The 17,474-nt window shown below is 60.9% G+C and overlaps 1 protein-coding gene across 2 annotated transcripts; it reads right to left on the bottom strand.

Moving 5' to 3' along the window:
- Window positions 1-1,245: 1,245 nt before the first annotated feature.
- Window positions 1,246-7,900, bottom strand: GPR132 (G protein-coupled receptor 132). Of its 2 annotated transcripts, none has more exons than XM_090265521.1 (3): window positions 7,839-7,900; window positions 4,265-4,370; window positions 1,246-2,952 (listed from the first exon to the last, which is right to left on the bottom strand). In XM_090265521.1, the coding sequence occupies exons 2-3, from the start codon at window positions 4,269-4,271 to the stop codon at window positions 1,844-1,846; spliced, it is 1,116 nt and encodes a 371-aa protein (XP_090121647.1). In that variant the 5' UTR covers window positions 4,272-4,370; window positions 7,839-7,900; the 3' UTR covers window positions 1,246-1,843. The 2 variants fall into 2 exon arrangements, with proteins under 2 accessions (XP_090121647.1, XP_090121648.1); XM_090265522.1 differs by lacking the exon at window positions 7,839-7,900 and adding an exon at window positions 5,616-5,773.
- Between the last annotated feature and the right edge of the window lie 9,574 nt (window positions 7,901-17,474).

Genomic DNA, 17,474 nt, shown 5'->3' with positions numbered 1-17,474 from the left:
ACTGGGTGGAGGGGCGTAAAGGGAAAAGAAATGGGATTACTGTAACAGCATAATCAATAAAATATGCTCTAAAAATAGCCCCCAGTGTGTGGTGGTTGGGAAGCGCACACACCGCCCACCATCACACCATCACGTGGCCTCAACACTGTCTTTACTCTCCCTGGAGACTGTTCCAGAAGCCCCCGCTTGTCCCTGTGAGAGCCTAGGGTGCATGCCTCCTCCTGGGCCTGGCCCCCAAGACAGCCCTGGAGGGAAATGCTAACCTGGAAAGGTAAAATAATGAGATTTCACTTAAAGAGAAGGTTGGGACCAACACATATTTGTTGCTTTTTTATTTCTAAACATGTTTTCTAAATACCTTCTCAATGCCTCTCCCCGGGAGGACCGGCTGTCGGCGGCTGCCTTACAGAAGCGACAGAGGAGCCGAGCCCGCCGCCGTACAGCCGCCCAGGGGACGGGCCCGGAAACGTGCCTGGGAGCCTGGCCCCGTGCCTGGCGGCTGCTTCTGTCTCTGCGCTGCCACGTGTGAGAGGTGCCTGGGGCACAGGCCGTGTGTCAGCCCCAATGCTCACCCGGGAGGGAGGTGTCACTGGCCCTGTTGCAGATGGGGAAGCTGAGGCAGCGGTGTGACCTGGCCCAGAAGAAGCTTGTCAGGGGCAGAGCCTGTGTGGTGTCCAGGGAGCCCACTTTCTCTCAGACACACAGTAAACCCAGTGGGTCCCACGCTCCGTCTGTGACTTGGTGAGGAGCTGTCCACTGCTTTCCCCAATTCGCCCTGTCCCAACCCTCACCGGCTTCTCCCTGACAATGAACCCAGGAAGCCTTGGAGCGAAAGCATTCCAACCATCTCTGAGCCTCATGGGCAGCGGTCACCGTTCCTGGGCTCCACTGCTGTTTCTGGCCAACATGAGCGCCTGGGCCCCTCTTGAGGTCCCATGCCACCCCCCCCCCCACAAGTCCCCTGAGGTCCACAGCTGCCCTCAGCATCCAACCTGCTAGGCACAGAGCCAACCCAGCCGAGGGCCCAGGGCTGGGCGCCGGCCCCCTATAAGCTCCGGGGGCCCAGCCATGACCAGGCACGGTGGGAAGGCACTCAGCTTGCTTGGCCCACAGCGTCCTGCCACAGGCAGCTGAGCAACGGCCACAGGCAAGCACGGAAATGAAGTCATCACTGTGGACACTGACCAGGCACCTGCCCCGTGCACGGCATGTGCCAGCTGCCACAGCACCAGGCCAGCACATGGCCTCAGCCAGCGACCCCGCTGTTTGCTAATAGCCAGGCAAGCCAGCCGGAATAAGCCGTGGATGAAGAGGCCCTCCCGCCTGCCACGCGTGGGGTCAGCTTCGGAGCCTGGGACAGTCACGTGTGCCCTGGGCATGTTGCCACCTGCCTTGCAGGGCCCCGTGGGAACACCTGGGGGCCGGCACCTGAGGGGTAGAGGCTCACAGACAGCATGGCTCCAGGAACGGGAAATCGGCAGCGTGGCCCTGGCTGGTGTGACTCAGTGGGTTGGGCGTCACTCTGTGGACCTAGGGGTCACCAGTTCGACTCTCAGTCAGGGCACAGGCCTGGGCTGTGGGCCAGGTCCCCAGTTGGGGGCGTGTGAAAGGCAACCGCACATGGATGCTTCTCTCCCTCTCTTTTTCCCTTCCTCCCTCCCCTTTCTCTAAAGATAAATAAATAAAATATCTTGAAAAGAGTAAAAGAGAAATCAGTGGCGTCTTCCAGAGGGAGCTTCGTGGCCAGGGCCATTGACACTGGCAGTGGGGGCTCCGTGGGCAAGGAAGCCATGTTGCTGGCCCTGGGCTCCTGTGCCGGCCGGCGGCCCTGCGGGCCCCGGGCTCAGCAGGGCTCCTCGCTCAGCCTCTCCAGGACGCCCGGCTGTGACCCCGGGGGCTGCACAGGCCCGGGGAGCCGGCGGCTGTTGACCAGCGACGTGTGTGACTGCACCTCCTCCGAGTCCTTGGACCACGTGAGCTTGGTGACCTCCGTCTTGGTGGACCACAGTACCCACCTCCTGTGGATTCTGGACGCTTCCTGCTGCGAGTCGTCCGTGGCCAGCAAGTAGATGATGGGGTCGGCCACGCTGTTCACCGTGGACAGGCACAGGAACGCCACGGACGCTGTGCTCAGGCGGGCCTCGAAGGCGCACACGGGGCCCGCGGCGCCCCTGTAGTAGGAGAAGGCGGCGGCTTTGGCGAGCAGCACCAGGTGGTAGGGGGCGAAGCAGGCCAGGAAGATGGCCACGACCGCGATGGCCGTGCGCCGCGCCCGGGCCTTCTGGGCGGTGCCCAGGCTTTGGCTCCGCCTGATGCTCCTGAAGATGCGATGGTTGGTGAAGGCGATGACGGCCAGCGGCAGGGCGAACCCCACGGCAAACCGCGAGTAGTAGTAGCGGGCGATCCTGCTGGTCATGGGCACCGTCTCGTAGCAGGTGCCCACGGCCTCCATCTCGAACACCGGGTAGTGAACCAGCCCGACGACGAGGAAGATGCCCACGCAGACGAGCACAGCCGTCCGGCGGCGGCGGAGGCCGCGGCTCTCCAGCGCGTACACCACGGCCACGAAGCGGTCGCAGGAGATGCAGCACAGGAAGAGGATGCTGACGTAGAGGTTGCAGAAGAAGATGTAGGCGGTCACCCTGCAGGCCCACGGCCCCAGGGTCCACTGGTGGTCGTTCTGGACGTAGAGCACCCACAGCGGCAGGGTGCCGGCATAGAGCAGCTCGCACAGCGCCAGGCTGAACAGGTAGACGGCCAGCACGCTGCCCCGCCGCGCCTGCAGCAGCGCCAGCGCGGCCGTCAGGCAGTTGGCCGGCAGCCCCAGCGCGCACACGGCGCTGTAGACCACCACCACGAACAGCCTGCTCTCCTCGAACGGCATGGTGCAGTTGGAGGGGAGCCTGGGGGCGGCCGCGCTGGAGGGTAGCGTCGCCGCTGCAGTGGGGTTTCCTGGGGGACAGAGACAGTGTGAGGACGAGTGACAGGGACTGTCAGAGGTGCTGAGGAGCGATGAGACTCGTGGGCGCTCCAGACTAGACGCACCAGGCGCTTATCCCCTTTCCTCCCGGGAAGCCGAGACCGTCGCCTGCAGCCGCGCGCTGTGCCCAGGCCTGCGGCTCACCCAGGTCCCTTTTCCAAAGCATTGTTTGCATGGAGAAGCCTATTCTCTGACTGCTGGCGGAGCCTTCTGCTGTGCACAGTCCCTGCAGAGCCCAGGGTTGGGTAAGAGAGGGGACTCCTGTCTCTGCCTCAGCTGGCCCCGCCGGCACGGCTCTCCCCACCTCTCCACCGCCACCTTGGAGCCTGTGCCCACCCCCTCCCTGGCCCAGCACTGTCTCCGTCACAGCGCTGTCCTGCCAGCCTTGGGACCGTCACACACCCTGGGGGAGGCAATCCAGACCCCAAACGCAGGCCCAGACGTCTGCCTCTGGAAACAATCTGGTCCCCTCCTGACCCCGCACCACCCCACTGCACTGCCCACCTCGGCGGTGGCCACTGGGCTCTTGGTGCCGTTCCGTCCCGCAACCCCTGCTCGGGGCCACGTATGGCCCGGCACCCAACCTCTGGTCTTCACTTTCCCACACGATGTCCCTTCTCCACACCCCATCTGGTGACCAGCTCTGGGTGTGTGGGTGAGAGTCTGCCCACTCCCCCCACTGGTAACCTCCTGGGTGGGGGCAGACAAGTCCTCAGAAGAAGGAGCAGAAGGCGGCCTTGGGGCCTCGTGACACTATGTGGTCAGCACGGGGTCTGTCACAAGAAATGGGTGCATGTGAGGTCCAAAGGGACAGTGGAGCCACTGACCGTCCCCTCAGCCCTGGGCCTGATTTTTCTAGTTCTTCAAAAGGACAAGCCCTGGCTGGGGTGGCTCAGTGGATTGAGCACCAGCCTGCAAACCAAAGGGTCGCCGGTTCCATTCCCAGTCAGGGAACACGCCTGGGTTGCAGGCCAGGTCCCCAGTTGGGGGCATGTGAGAGGCAACTACACATTGATGTTTCTCTCCCTCTCTTTCTCCCTCCCTTCCCTTCTCTGTAAAAATAAATAAATAAAATCTTTTTTTTAAAAAAAGGACAAGGAATGGGCACTTTACAAACATCCTGATGGAGAGCCTCTAGGTTTGTTATCTCTGAATTAGTGTGACTCTTTTAAAACTTATTTTTTGACATAATTACCCCCTTTCTGAGGCAAAGCGCATTATGGAGAAATTCTTACAGGCTCCCTCCTAAATGTTTCAAGTCACAGGAGGCACGGGGGCTCTCACCTAGCATATTTGCCGGATCCAGTGTCAGGGTGGCTCTACAGCAGCTCTCCAGCGACGTCACGTCTTGTCAGTCCTGCTGAGAAGGTCCCTTGTAGTTTAAAAGGACCTGGAGGAAAAGCAGGTTGAAATAGCTTCAGGGAAATCAGACTGACTCACAAGCAAAGGCACTGACCAGGTATTACGAGCCGAGTCCTGTATGTATCCTGTGGACTTGACAGCATGTCCTTAATACATAAATAGCTCTTACAAATCATCAACAAGAAGTAGCAAAGCCAATGAGCAGATAATTCACAGAAGAAACAAACGTAGCTCCACTTACAATGAAAGAAACACAAGCAAAATTTTCAAACGTAGTCTCTGTGTTTTGCCTCTCAGGTTGGCAAAAAGAGAGAACTTTAACGTGTGGGGTTGGGAGAGTGCGAGGAAGTGACACCTTTCACTGCGCAGTGTGAACTGGCCCCATGTGGCAGTGTGTTTCCCAAAGTCTTCCGTTACCCAAGAGGCATGGCACACGTGACATGGCAGCGCGTCCAAGCCTGCCCCCCGGGAAAGAACCCAGACCCCCAGGAGAGCACCTACGGCCTCTCAGCCTTCCCCGGGCTTCCTTTCCTAACCTGGGGGCCCTGAAGATGGGCTCCATCCTGACCAGCCAGAGAAGGGCCAGGGAGAGGGTACTGGACACTCAGTCACAGAAGGAGTGGACAGGAGGACCCAGCCCCCAGGAGCCGCCGCCCCGCCCTGCAGCCTGCCCTGTGGGGCAGGCCCACGTGTCTCTGGGTTGGTTGCGAAGCCGGAGCCCAGGAGGGTGGGCGGGGAGGGGTGACGGCTGGCTCTCATCCCAGTCCCGCTGCCTAGTGCCAGCATTATCACGGGCCATACTCCAGCCCAGCCCCCTGGCCCTTCTTTTTCCAGGGGTGTTTCTGCCAGCTGGAAACAAGAGGAAGCCAAAATGTCTACCTGAAACTACAGAAAGCTTCCTGACGTCCATGTTCTAAGCCAGACCTGGAAATACACACAGAAGTGAGATGCTGGGGCCAAAAAGACTCCAGAAATGTCAGCCGTTTCAAGGGGCGTTCCCCTTCGGAGATGGATATCCATGCCCCCTGTCTACCTGCCCCCGGGCCTCAGGTCCGACCCCTGCCTGCTGCAGAGCAGAGGTGTGGGCCACCCTGGGTGTAGTGACTGAGGGCCACCTACTGGACTCTGACCACTAAGGAGATGATGGTCCGAGGCCCAGCAGGCCCACAGCCCAGTGAGAGGCAGCCCCCCAAAACAGAGACCCAGCTGGCTCTGGGGTGAGGGAGGGAGAGGGGCCAAGTGGGCTGGGGTCCCCAGGGGAAGAGCTACCCACCTGGGAGCTGTGCAGACGCCCTGGCCCTGGAGCATGGGGGCACCACCAGCCTGCCCTGTCCCCGCAGGGGAAGGGGCTTGGGGAGCCGCTGCCCTCACTAGAGCTCCCGGGTGCTCTGAAGGCTGGAGGGTGCACCCTTCCCACAGGGCGGCCCTGCCTGCCTTGGGCTAGCGCAGAGGGGAGCAGAGCAGGTGAAATTTCTAGAAACCACTTCTGCAAAAGCTAGAGGAAGTGGTGACAGCAGAGAAGGCCGCCTCCCCACCCGGCCTGTTCACGTGCCGCCCTCTGAGCCGGCCGGTGGGGCGCGTCCTAGGTGGGCTGCTCGCTGGCCCAGCCCATGAAGGGTCGGCAGGCACCAGCGTCCAGCCCCGGGCCCATCCTGGCCGTCAGGCCCCGACGGTCTGGCCGGACACAGAGGGGATCAGAGGGGCCACGCTGAGAACCAGCCCTCCCAGCAGGCCACGGCCGGAGCTGCCAGCGCCAGGGTGGCCAGAGAGCAGCCCCCGGCCCCCACGACGCCTGACACCAGTGCCCAGGGGCTGCCCCCCACCCACTCCTTGGCGAACCTCTTCAGAGCTCGTCCTGACCTTGGGACGCATGGCTTCAGGTGTCTTCTCAGGGACTTCCTGGACCTGGTGACCCCGTTCACGGCACTTCCTGCTCCCACCTCTGCTTTCTCCTCCCTCTCAAGTCCATGACCTCCCCAGGGTCTCCCCTACCTCCCAGAAGTGAGTGAGCCCAAGAGGGGCCAGGGCTGCACCTGCCCAGCCTAGGCGGGTCCTTGTGTTCTCCTGAGCTCGCCAGGCAACAGCCATCGAGGCAGCGACCGTCCCCTCCTGGCCCCTCCCATTGGGTGTCAAGTGAGAGGAAAATGTCCGGCAGCGGTGGCCCCTGGGTCTTCCCATGACAAAGCACATGCCGCCCTTCCTGGCTACATGTGGAGCCCGCTCTTTCCCCACGGCCCCCCTGTCCCCGCCCACCACTGGGGACCACCTGAGGAGGGTCCTGCTTGTAGAGACAGACCCTGTGAGGTGGCCCTGGCTCCGCGGGAGGCTGCTCACAGCCCTGGGCCTCAGGGAAGAGACATGCCGGTGCCTGGGGACCATGACAGCCGCAGCCTTTGGGTGGGTGGCTGGGCCAGGTCAAAGGGCCACCACACCTGTCCCTGGACTCCAGACACCCCCACGTCCCTGCCCCTGCTGGCCCCGCACACCACTGGGCCTCGGCACCCCCATGGGCCCATGCGCCCCACCCCTCCCCGCCCACCCTCTGCCCAAGGCGGCCTGCCCTGGCGGCCCACTGCCTCTGCCACCACCCCCAGTGCGCTCACCTGCGCATCCACACCTGCATCACCTGCCCGTCCTCGGTCCTCGTCTGTCCCACCCCGGCGAGGCCGGGCCCCGGGGGTGCTGTCCTGGCTGGACACACTGCACTTCTGCGGGCGTTCCGGGCCCTTCCCATCTGTCCTCACACGCCCCCTCGGACCCGACCGTGTGTCCGTCCGCGTCCAGCTTTCCAGCCCCAGCAACACGTCACCCACGGGCTCAGGGGAGCAGGCCGCTGCCTCCCCGCAACATGCTCTGTTTCCCCATTTCCGTAGATTTTCAAGGCAACTTTTAAGACACGTTTGCACGTCCTTGGTTACTCATGGGGTCGAGCCAACTGCTCGCCAAGATCTATGCTCTTTCTAATCTTACCCCACCTCCCCTGAGGGGTCCCCTGGTGGCTCAGGCAGCCCCTGGAGACAAGGGAGACGGCTGCTCTCTACCCACCCAGCACCCCGAGAACCCGCGACAGACTCAGGGCACCCAGGATGCTCCCAGAGGCCTGGGAGGATAAGGACCTGCTTGGGGGATGGACCCGCCCTGAGCCGCTGGCTCTCTGGCCCTGGACGAGCAGCCAGGTGAGAACAGTCTAAGGATAGAGAGGTTCAGAAGGGGCAGCAGGAGGTCACCCCCTGCACCCCACACCTTCCTGCCGACACAGCACTGTGGGCACTGGTGCTCCGGGCTCCCCGGTGAAGGACCCCAGGTTAAGACCCCCCAACAAGTCCACCTTTATGCCAACCAATCACCTTTGCTGTCAGAACCGATCTCCCCTCCCCCGTCCTCCCCACAAGAGACTCAGGCCCGTGGTGGCTCCGCCACTCTGCAGGCCCGGCTGGGCGCTTCCAGGGAGCAGCAGGCTGGGGAGGGGGTGCTAACCAGTCTCCAAACTCCCTACCACAGAGAGTCCTGGGGGCCAGCCGGCTGCAGCGGGATGTCAGCTCTCTGGTTGTGATGCTGGAGCCCATTGCTGTCCCAGGGACAGGTGACAGGAAGCGGGCCCAGACCCACTTCCCCTTGTGACGTGATGGAGTCGGGAGCATCTCTGAGTTCACTCAACACCTTCCCGCCGGCCAGGGTGGACACAGGCCCAGCTCACATGAGTGGCTGGTGCCTGGCGTCCCCACACAGACTGACCAGGCAGGACACGTGGGGCCGGACCCTCGGGAGGTAATCCCGCTCCTCACCTGGTGCCTCCAGGGAGCCCCACCCTCCCAGGAACACCCGTCGCTGGTCATGGTGGCCCCAGAGCAGCCCCTGACACCCACTGTTGCCATCCCCCACGCCCACCCCCGTATAGGCCCAGCCGGTCACACGGTGCCCTCCCTCCCAATTCCCATCCTGGGGGGTCCTGCTGGAGGAAGGGGCCTCTGCACACCGTCCTTGGCTCTGCCTGGCTCCCCCAGACACGACCCCAGCTGGACACAGAGGCCTCCGTGGGTGGGGCCCCTGGACACAGCGGCCTTCTCTAGGCACCGCCAGCCCTGGCCACAGGAAACTGGTTAAAGCAGCCTGCCCCCGACACATGGCCCGGTCCCCTCGAGCACCCACAGCGGTGATGGCCACCGCCTCCTCCCACCCTCTGCCTCATGCGCGGGTTCTGGCGAGAGAGGGGGCAGTGTGGGCCCCTTCCTGTGTCAGCGCCTGACTCAGGCCTGGCCACCTCCGCCCCCAGGGCGGGGCCTGGCCACCACCCCTTCTCGGCCTCTGCGCCCAGTGCGGATGATGAATCTGGGGCAGCCGCGGCCCTGGGTGTCCCGGGCCAGGAGAGCCCCCTCAGAAGTTCCCTGCACCCCCACGGCGGGTCCGGGCAGAAGCGCACATGCGCCCTTCCTGCCATGCTGGTTCTGGGCTTGCGTGATGTCAGCGGAGGGGCCTCGGGTGGAGTAGATCAGGGTGCGCCCACCCCCTCCCAGGGCACGTGCGCTGCGCCGCGCTGCACCTGCCTGCGCAGGAGGGGTGTAGGGGGAGGGTTTTGGGGCAGGAGAGCTCGGGGGGCACCTGGGGGTCGGGGCTGCTGAGCAGCAGAGATGCAGTCACCGGCCAGGGATCTGGGCGCTTTCCCGAAGGACAGAGTGTCTTCCAGTCAGGGCAGAGGGGTCTGCAGCCTCCTGTGACTGCCCCCCCAGACCTCCCTCAAACAGAGGGCCACTTGCTTCCGTGGCCCCCAACTTCTGCTGGGCAGGTGCCCAGGAACCTGGATCCTGTCTGCAATACCCTTTTTGTCACCTCGCGACAGGGAAAATCATTCGCCTGCGCACAGGGGCAGATTCTAGAAGGCGCAGAAGGGTGGGCGCGGCGGCCTGCCCGCCCACGTCCAGTACCACGCGACCCTCCTTTCCTGGGTTTTACGAAGAAGAGCAGCAGAGCCTGACCTTGCCGAACCAGTGCCTGGATTCAGCAAACACGCATCTTCTTAGGAGGGCAGCCTGCGGAGCGGAGTGGGTCTGAGTCCCGCGCAGACACCGGACTCAGCCCCAGAACCCACGGCTTCACCTCCAGAACCGCGTGCGCGCCTGGCCACCCTCACCGCCCACGGAGGCAGCGCCCCTGCCGGCTTCCCCCGGCATCCCCGCCCCACATGGTCCACTGCTCTGCGACAACGGGGCTCCGCAGCGGCTGTCTGGCTGCAGGCCCCTCCCCTGGGAGGCAGTGGCCCATCCTTGTAGCCCATGGCATTGACTTTCTGAAGTGACTTGGCCGGTTGACTTGTAAGCTGTTGGACACTCCGGGTCCCGTGGGTGTCACTTCCCGTGTCTCTCACCCATGGCTCCTGGATTGGGAAGCTGGTCCTAACACCCTGAGGTTCAGGGAAGTGATTCTGGTGACAGTTCCCCTGTGGCCTGTGTGACAGCAGCAAATGACCAGCAGGCGAGGCCCACGTGGACATCGCCCCTGCACCGGGTCACCTGCCTGGGAGCTGCACCGTCATTCCTGATCCGCCGTGGCTCCTGGTATGTACATTCCTCGTGAACCGGCTGGCAGGCTGGCAGGAAAGAGTGTCCCAGTGTCCCAGTGTCTGCATCACCGGGGACACTGGTGTGCTCCGGCTGCAGCTGAGGAGTTGCACTCTCTCTGAGTATCATTCAGGACTCAGAGATCTTTTTATTGTGGCAAATTTCACATAACATACACTTTTCCGTTTCAGCCCCTTTGAAATGTACAGCTCAGCGGCATTAGGTGCATCCACACTGTTGCGCCGCCGTCTCCAGAACCGTCGTCTTCCCCAGCCGGAGCTCTGTCCCCATTCCACACGAGCCCCCACCCCGGCACCACCGTCCCCTCTCTTCCCGACGCGTCTGGCTCCTCCATGGGCCTCGCATCAGCGGGACCAGTGTTTGTCCTTCTGTATCTGCTTATGTCACTCAGCTGACGTCCTCAAGTCCATCTGTGTCGCAGTAGGTGTGAGGACACCCTTCCTTCTCACGCTGAATCACACTCCCTTGCATGGAGGGACCACCTCTCCGAGGCAGACACCGGCGTGGGCAGGCTCACGGATTTCCGTGTCTTCAGTGTGTTTCTGTCGACCACAGATGTAATTCTGGAGGACGCTCCAGCTGGCCCACACGTCGCGCATCATGCACCCTGCCTCTTTAGATTTGTCGCTGTGATGCGTGTCTGGAGCGGGTGGGCGTCCTGGGTCAGTCTGTTCTCGTGACGCCCACACCCGCCTGCCAGGGGACCACTGTTTCTCCTTCCCCGTGTCTCCCCCGCTTCCCCGACTCTGGGCTCTGCCTCTTCAGCCTTGGGCCTTTGTGATGACGCTGAACCAGGGTCCAGGGAGGCAGGGGACTCCCAGGGATTTCCCCAGGACTCAGCGTCCTCATGAGAGCAGGAGTTTCCCAGGTGCTGGCAGGGAAGGAGCTTTCAGGCCGTTCCTAAGCAGGGGTGGGCAGTGGGCAGGAACGGGGCTTTTGAGAAGTGTCACCCTGAGAGCTATGGGACTCTGAAACCCTCGCGGTCGGCCCAGGCTTCTGTGAGTGGGACACACTCCGCATGTGAACCAGGAGTTGGGATTTCAACAAAGCTGTAGTGCGTCCTAGGTCAGACACAGGCAGGGCACCCTCACCCCTGAAACCCCAGATAACCTTACTGAACGTGCAGGCTCTGCCCTCCCTGGGGCAGGCGGGGCAGCGTCCACAGCCGTGGGAACCTGTTGCCTTCTCATGGTCCGGGATGGCTGCGTGAGCTCCAGCCTTCACACCTGCATTCCAGGTGTTAGGAAGGAAGAACGCTGGGGACGAGGAAGGTGGGCCCTCCCCTTGAGGGGACGTCCCAGAATTCACCCTGATCAGGACTCAGGTAGGAGCCAGGCAGAGCCAGCCTCTTTCTGGGACAGGATGGGGCTACAAGGCCACAGGTGGAGGCCATTTGCTTTGTCAACAACTGCTTTATTAAGTACCTGCTGTGTGCCACAGCCCAGAGTGGGGTGAATATTCTCCTCACCCCAGGGAAGGCGCCCCTGCCTCCCTCAGCCCCACTGCTCGCCCAGACCACTGTCCCCAGATCCCCAGCTCCTCCCAGGAGTGTGGCACTCTTGGTGGCTTTGGGAAGTGTGTGTTTTGACACAGAAGTGTCCCAAAGACCAAGGCCACCCCAGACCTCCCCCAGAGGGACAGCAGAGGTGCATCTTGTTCCCTGGCCACTCTGGAAAGCTCTGTCAGGCCCCATGAGAGGTAAGAGAGAAAGGGGGCCTCACTGGGAGCCCCCATGGCCAGAGGGCGGACTGGCCCAGTGGGTGCCTGAGCCAGGAGGTTCCAGCCCATCGCTCAGTCCTCACTTTGTCAGCGGTCAGCAGCAGACGGGAAGTGAGAGCTCACCCTCCCACTCCGCAGCCTCACCCTCACCCCGCAGCCCAGCCAGGCTAGGACCTCACCAGTTCTCCCCAACCAGGGTGACTTCATCCCCACAGTGCCCCTGACCCTCCCCCTTCCCTGGAGAAGCCCCAACTGCCAGCCCGAAGCCCAGGCAGGCAGCCTGACTGTGGCCCTGTGCCCTCCCCCTCCTGGAGCCCCGATGCTGCTGCAGAAGCAGAAGCAGAAGCAGCCTGGGAAGGGGAACTGCCAGGGGTGGGGCTTTCGTGAGTGCTGCTCTGAGGCTCCCCCCACCCTCCATGACACCTTCCCAGGCACGAGACAGCCAGCTCCCCATGAGGAGAAAGAGTGGGTCTAGCCCATGCTCACACCCTCCGCCTGTATCCCTTCTGCAGGGAGCCAGCCCACAGCAGGCTGGGCTCCCAGCTCCCTGGGTCCTGGGTCCCCCTCAGCCAAGCAGGTATTCTTGAGCGCCGCGTGGTGCACCACCTGGGCAGGTTCTGGAGGGTGGGGGACCTCCCCAAGATGCCCGCAGCCTGAAGAGGGGACCCTCACGTCAGCAGGCACAGAGCAAGGCCACCGTGGCCACCCTGGGACTGGGGCCACGACCTTGAAGGGGGTCAGAGCATTGCAGTGGCACCTGGGGCCCAGAGGGGCTTTCTGGGCAGAGGGGTCAGCAGAGGGGGCAGTGAGTGTGAGCCTGTGGGGGACCCCGGAGCCCCACAGCAGGAGAGGGGCAAGGACTTTGCAGCCTGTCTCCCAGACTGGCGGCGTTGAGGCAGGAGATAGTCAGGAGGGAGGAAACCCCAGAGGCGCCCCAGGACTAAGGCAAAGGACCTCGATCTAGAACAGAGACCCTGTTCTAAGGCCGGTTGTCCCTGCATCTTGGAGAAGCGCCGAATCACGGTGAATCATGCCGCACCTGCGCAGAAGATGCTCCAGGACCCCTGCTTCATTATAATCCCGTCATAATAAGTGAGCATTGTGGGACGCCCTTCCCCGGCGGCCAGTCGAGGAAAATCATGGGAGACCACACGCGCAGTAGCTTAAAGTTAGTGTAACTACGTGTATATGTGCATTAAAAGCCCACCCAAACCAGCCAGGAAATAGCTCTGCTATAAGAAGAGAACCCTCCAGCCCCTGGGGTCAGTCTCCGCTTGCAGCTGGCCACTCCCATGTTCTGTGGAGCGACTTGCTAAATAAACCGGCTCTTCCTCTCTCTCTCTCTCTGTGTTCAAGTCAATTCTTTGTCTGCGATCACCAGGAACTGGGTCCCTGTTCCCACCCATGACAGCATCCCATGCTGCTCTGCCAGGAGTCAGGGTATGGGGTGAGAGGCCAGCGGTGGTGGGCAGAGGAAGGCTGGGGCAGTGTCCGGGGCCAGGAGATACAGGCAAGGTGGCCAGGGCCAGGGACTTGGACCCCAAGGAGACATGTGGGAAAGGGGGCGGTGGGGGACCCGGCATTGCCAAGTGGAAGGCCGGGCCCGGGGGGCATGAGGGGCATGGGGGGCCCCCAGAGAAGACTGGGGGTGTCAGGGCCTCAGCAGCTGAGCAAGGCTGGCAATGCCCAGCCACCTGCCCACAGTGAGATGGGGCAGACCAGAGAGCAGGTGGGGGTGCAGCTGACTAACCAAGAGTTCTGCTCAGGGTGCAGACAGGGGAGGTGGGGGGACAGCTCAGGCTGGAGGTAGAGGAGAGAGGGAAAGAGTATGTGTGTGTGTATGCACAGTGGGTGTGTGCATGGTGTGTGTGTGTGTGTGCGCACACGGTGTGTGCATGGTGTGTGTGTGTGCACGGTAGGATATGTGTGTGCATGGTGGTGTGTGTGTGCACGGTGTGTGCACATCATGTGTGTATGTGCATGATGGTGTGTGTGTGTGCACGGTGTGTGTGTGTGCACGGTGGTGCATGTGTGTGCACATGGTGTGTGTGTGTGTGCATGGTGTGTGTGTGCACGGTGTGTGTGTGCACAGTGGTGCATGTGTGTGCACACGGTGTGTGTGTGCACGGTGTGCATGTGTGTGCACACGGTGTGTGTGTGTGCATGGCGTGTGTGTGCACGGTGTATGTGTGTGCGCACGGTGGTGTGTGTTGTGCGCACGGTGTGTGTGCACATGGTGGTGTGTGTGCACGGTGGTGCATGTGTGTGCGCATGGTGTGTGTGTGCACAGTGGCGTGTGTGTGTGTGCGCACAGTGGTGTGTGTGTGCACGGTGTGTGTGTGCACGGTGGGGTATGTGTGTGCATGGTGATGTGTGTGTGCATGATTGTGTGTGCATAGTGGTGTGTGTGTGCAGTGGGGTCTGTGTGTGTGCATGGTGGTATGTGGGTGTATAGTAATGTGTGTTTACAGTGGTGTGTGTGTGCGCATGGTGGTGTGTGTGTCCACTTGGTATGCGTATGCATGATGGTGTGCATGAGCAAAGAGGTGTGTATATGCACGGTGGTGTGTGGTGCGCTGTGGTGGGTGTATTATGTGCATGTGTACACATATATGTGCGTGTAAAGCCATTTCTGCTACCCCCTCTGAGGGGCTCCTAACTCACAGAAAATCCAGGTCACAGCAGAAGAGCTGCCTCCGCTTCCTGTCCCTCACCTGCAGGCTCCACCCCCTTTGCCTACCACCTGTCCCGCTGAGGCTCCTTCCTGGGGTGACGGTGAGCCCCACACCCACCTGGGCCAGTCTTCCTCCTACCTGCCCCCGCACCAGCCCCCATCAGCTTCCTCAGCCACCCATTGCTCATCTTTACACAAGTACACTCACAAACATGTTTACACATGTGTGCACAGACACATGTTTACACACACAGAGACAAGGCTCGCGAGGAGGCATGTGGGAGGTGCTCAGGACAGCTACGTGGGGGTCAGGTGGGGTGCAGGCCGGACCCCAGATGTGAGATGTCCCCTGCAAAGCGCTCGGCAGTGCCGGTGGGACTGGGGCAGGGGGAGCAGGGCCGGCGGTGTGAGCGGGGGCACCGGTGTCCAGCCGCGCCCAGCCTGACTTCCTTCCCACACGTGACCTGTCTCTCTGGGGCCTGCTCCTGCCCCTTTGTCCCCTCTCACTGGGTCTGCTGGCCAGGCTGAGGGGCGATGGAGAGGCGTCCATCTCTGCACCAGGACCGGTCATTTGTTCCGTTATTCAGGGTCTCTGGAGACTCCATAGGAATTGTAGGAGAGATTTCTCTCCTCCTGCCAAACGCACGGTTGGGGTTTTGAGGGGCATTGTACAGAGCCCAGGCACCCACCGCCGCCTGTGGGGTGTGCTCCCCATTCACTGTGTCCTCTTGAGTCCCGTTCGGCAGTTCCGCAGTCTCCACTGTACCAGTCCTCCACCTTCGGGCTAAGTCAGCTCCCGAGTGTTTTATGCTTCTGGATGCCGGCAGGCCTGGACTCGCTTTCTCCATCCGCTTTCCAGTCGGCCCGCTGGTGGTGTGCAGGAGCGCGGCCGACACGTGCGGGTTGACTTTCTAGCCTGCTGCTCTGCCGACTTCCCTCACTGGTTCTAACAGGGGTTTCTCTACAGGGTTTTCTATATGTAAGATCAGGTCATCTGTAAACAGGTAGTTTTACTTATTGTTTTCCGAGCTGGACCTGCCCAGGGGACACTCTTTGTCCTTTTATACAGCGCTACTCCTCACAGGAAGTTAACCCAAAACTTCTTCTGTAGAAAAGGTTCCACTGCAACCTACTGCTGGCAGCTGGATGCCACCCCGGGGCCGCGGGGCACCCCCTGGTTCCTGGTGCCTACTGCAGCCCTGAGGGTCTCCTCTGCACGTGGCAACAGGGCCATTCTAGAAGGCCAGTGCATCAGCCACCTTCAGCCTCTGTAGGGTCCTTGATGTCACAGCAGGCTGGGATCAAACCAGCTGTGGTCCCAGCTCAACATGGGGGCTTGGGGTGTGACCAACTTCTGTCCCCAGGCATCTGTTCCCACCACAGCCCTGGGTTCTGGCTCCAGGTGGGCACTGGGCTCTCCTTAGCACCTGTCAGTCTACTGGAGCTGAGCAGCTGTGGTCAACTACATAATGACATTTCTCTCCCTTTCTCCCTCTTTTCCCCTCTCTCTAAAAATAAATGAATAAACTACTTACATATCACTTCAATCAATCTGCTTGTCATGGAACCAGGGAAGTTTTAATTCCTCCTGGACAGGTCTATTTCCCTAATAATGTGTCCATTTCAATTGTTTTCTGAAATGTTGACATTATTTTTTTCTTTCTTGTTTGGAGCTGATTTTTTTTGCACTTAAAAATGTTTAATTTGCATACAGTAAGATTTGCTGTGTGACGCTCGGTTCTGTGGGTTTTGACAAGTGCGAATCCACCAGCACAGTCACGACACAGGAAGCTCACCGCTGGTGTCCCCTTCACCGTCCCCTCCCCTCACTCCCCACCCCCACCCCCGCCTCGCCCTGCAACCGCAGGTCTATTTCCCTCCCACTATTTTGCCTTTCCCAGAACCTCATGTGAATGGAATTATACAGCCTTTGAACCTGGTGTCTTGGCCACAGAAAACGTGCTTGAGGCTTCCCCGGGCTGTGTACACAGAGCGCGCCTCCCTTTCTGCGGCCGAGCTGTGTCACAGGTCCCAGCCGGGCCAGCCGGAGGGGTCATGAACGCAGCGGCTCTAAGCTCATGCCCAGAATGTCGCATGAACTGAAGCTTTCAGTTCTCCTGAGTGAAGAGCTGGGAGTGGAGCTCCCGGGTCACCACGAGGTGAGACCGGCCACCGAACCGACCGGCTGCAGCGCCCTCCCCACAGTGCGTCCTGCAGGGGCTGACCGCACCTTCAGCCGCGGGCCAAGGGGCACTTCTCCACAGGCCTCCATGCCGGCTGCAGGTCCCCTGGGGTGCCGGGTGTCCCCCTGCGGCTTTGATCTGCATTTGCCTAACTTTGCCTAACGACATAAAGGGCTGCACCTCTTCCCTTCCTACTTGCCCCCAGGCACACACACCCCCTCAGGTCTTTGACCCACTTTTAAATTAGGTTGTTTCTTTACTGCTGAGTGCTGAGCGTCCGTTACACGTGCTGCGTACAAGCCCTTTATCTGATACGCGGCCTGCAAACTTTTTCTGCCACTTTGTGGCATCTGATTATCATTTAAGTCTTCAATTATAACCTCTTTCTGATTCGTGTTGTGTCTTTTCTTGCCTCATTTTTGCCTATTCCCAGGAATTGGTCTGCTTCATGGGCTAGTTAATTTTTTAGAGAACTAACTTCTGTCTTCATTGGCTTCTCTATGGCACCTGTGTTCTCCATTTCACCGATTCCCCATCTTATTTTTAACCTGATTTTCCATTTCTTTGGGCTTTTCTGGTTTTCCCCCCAACTTCTTTTTATCTGATTTGATTTATAAAATTCAGGGACAACTTACAGGCAGCACAACTGGCCGCCTTTAGTGTGCAGTCCCGGCTTTCCATACATGCTCCCACGGTGTGGCCATCCACATAACTGAGTGTGAAATGCTGTCATCACCACAAAATTCCCTTGTGCTTCTTGGCAGTCCCCCCGCCCCAGACCCCGCCCCCACCACCGCAGGCCAGAACGCAGCTCCTTCCTGCCCAGCCTGGCTGCTGCTGTTTCCCGGGAGGCGCCACTTTTGCTCCCCCCACGAGTCTGGACGCAGGGTTTTCTCGTTCGGTTCAGGCGCCGTAAGACGTCTATTGTTTCCTTCTCCAGCTCATTAGTTACCACGTGCACACGCATGTGTGTGTGTGTT

The sequence above is a fragment of the Furipterus horrens genome, unplaced genomic scaffold (genome assembly GCF_987537825.1).
Source record: "Furipterus horrens unplaced genomic scaffold, mFurHor1.1.pri manual_scaffold_21, whole genome shotgun sequence".
In the NCBI taxonomy this organism is placed as follows: domain Eukaryota; kingdom Metazoa; phylum Chordata; class Mammalia; order Chiroptera; family Furipteridae; genus Furipterus; species Furipterus horrens.
This window is presented reverse-complemented; position numbering and strand designations above follow the sequence as displayed.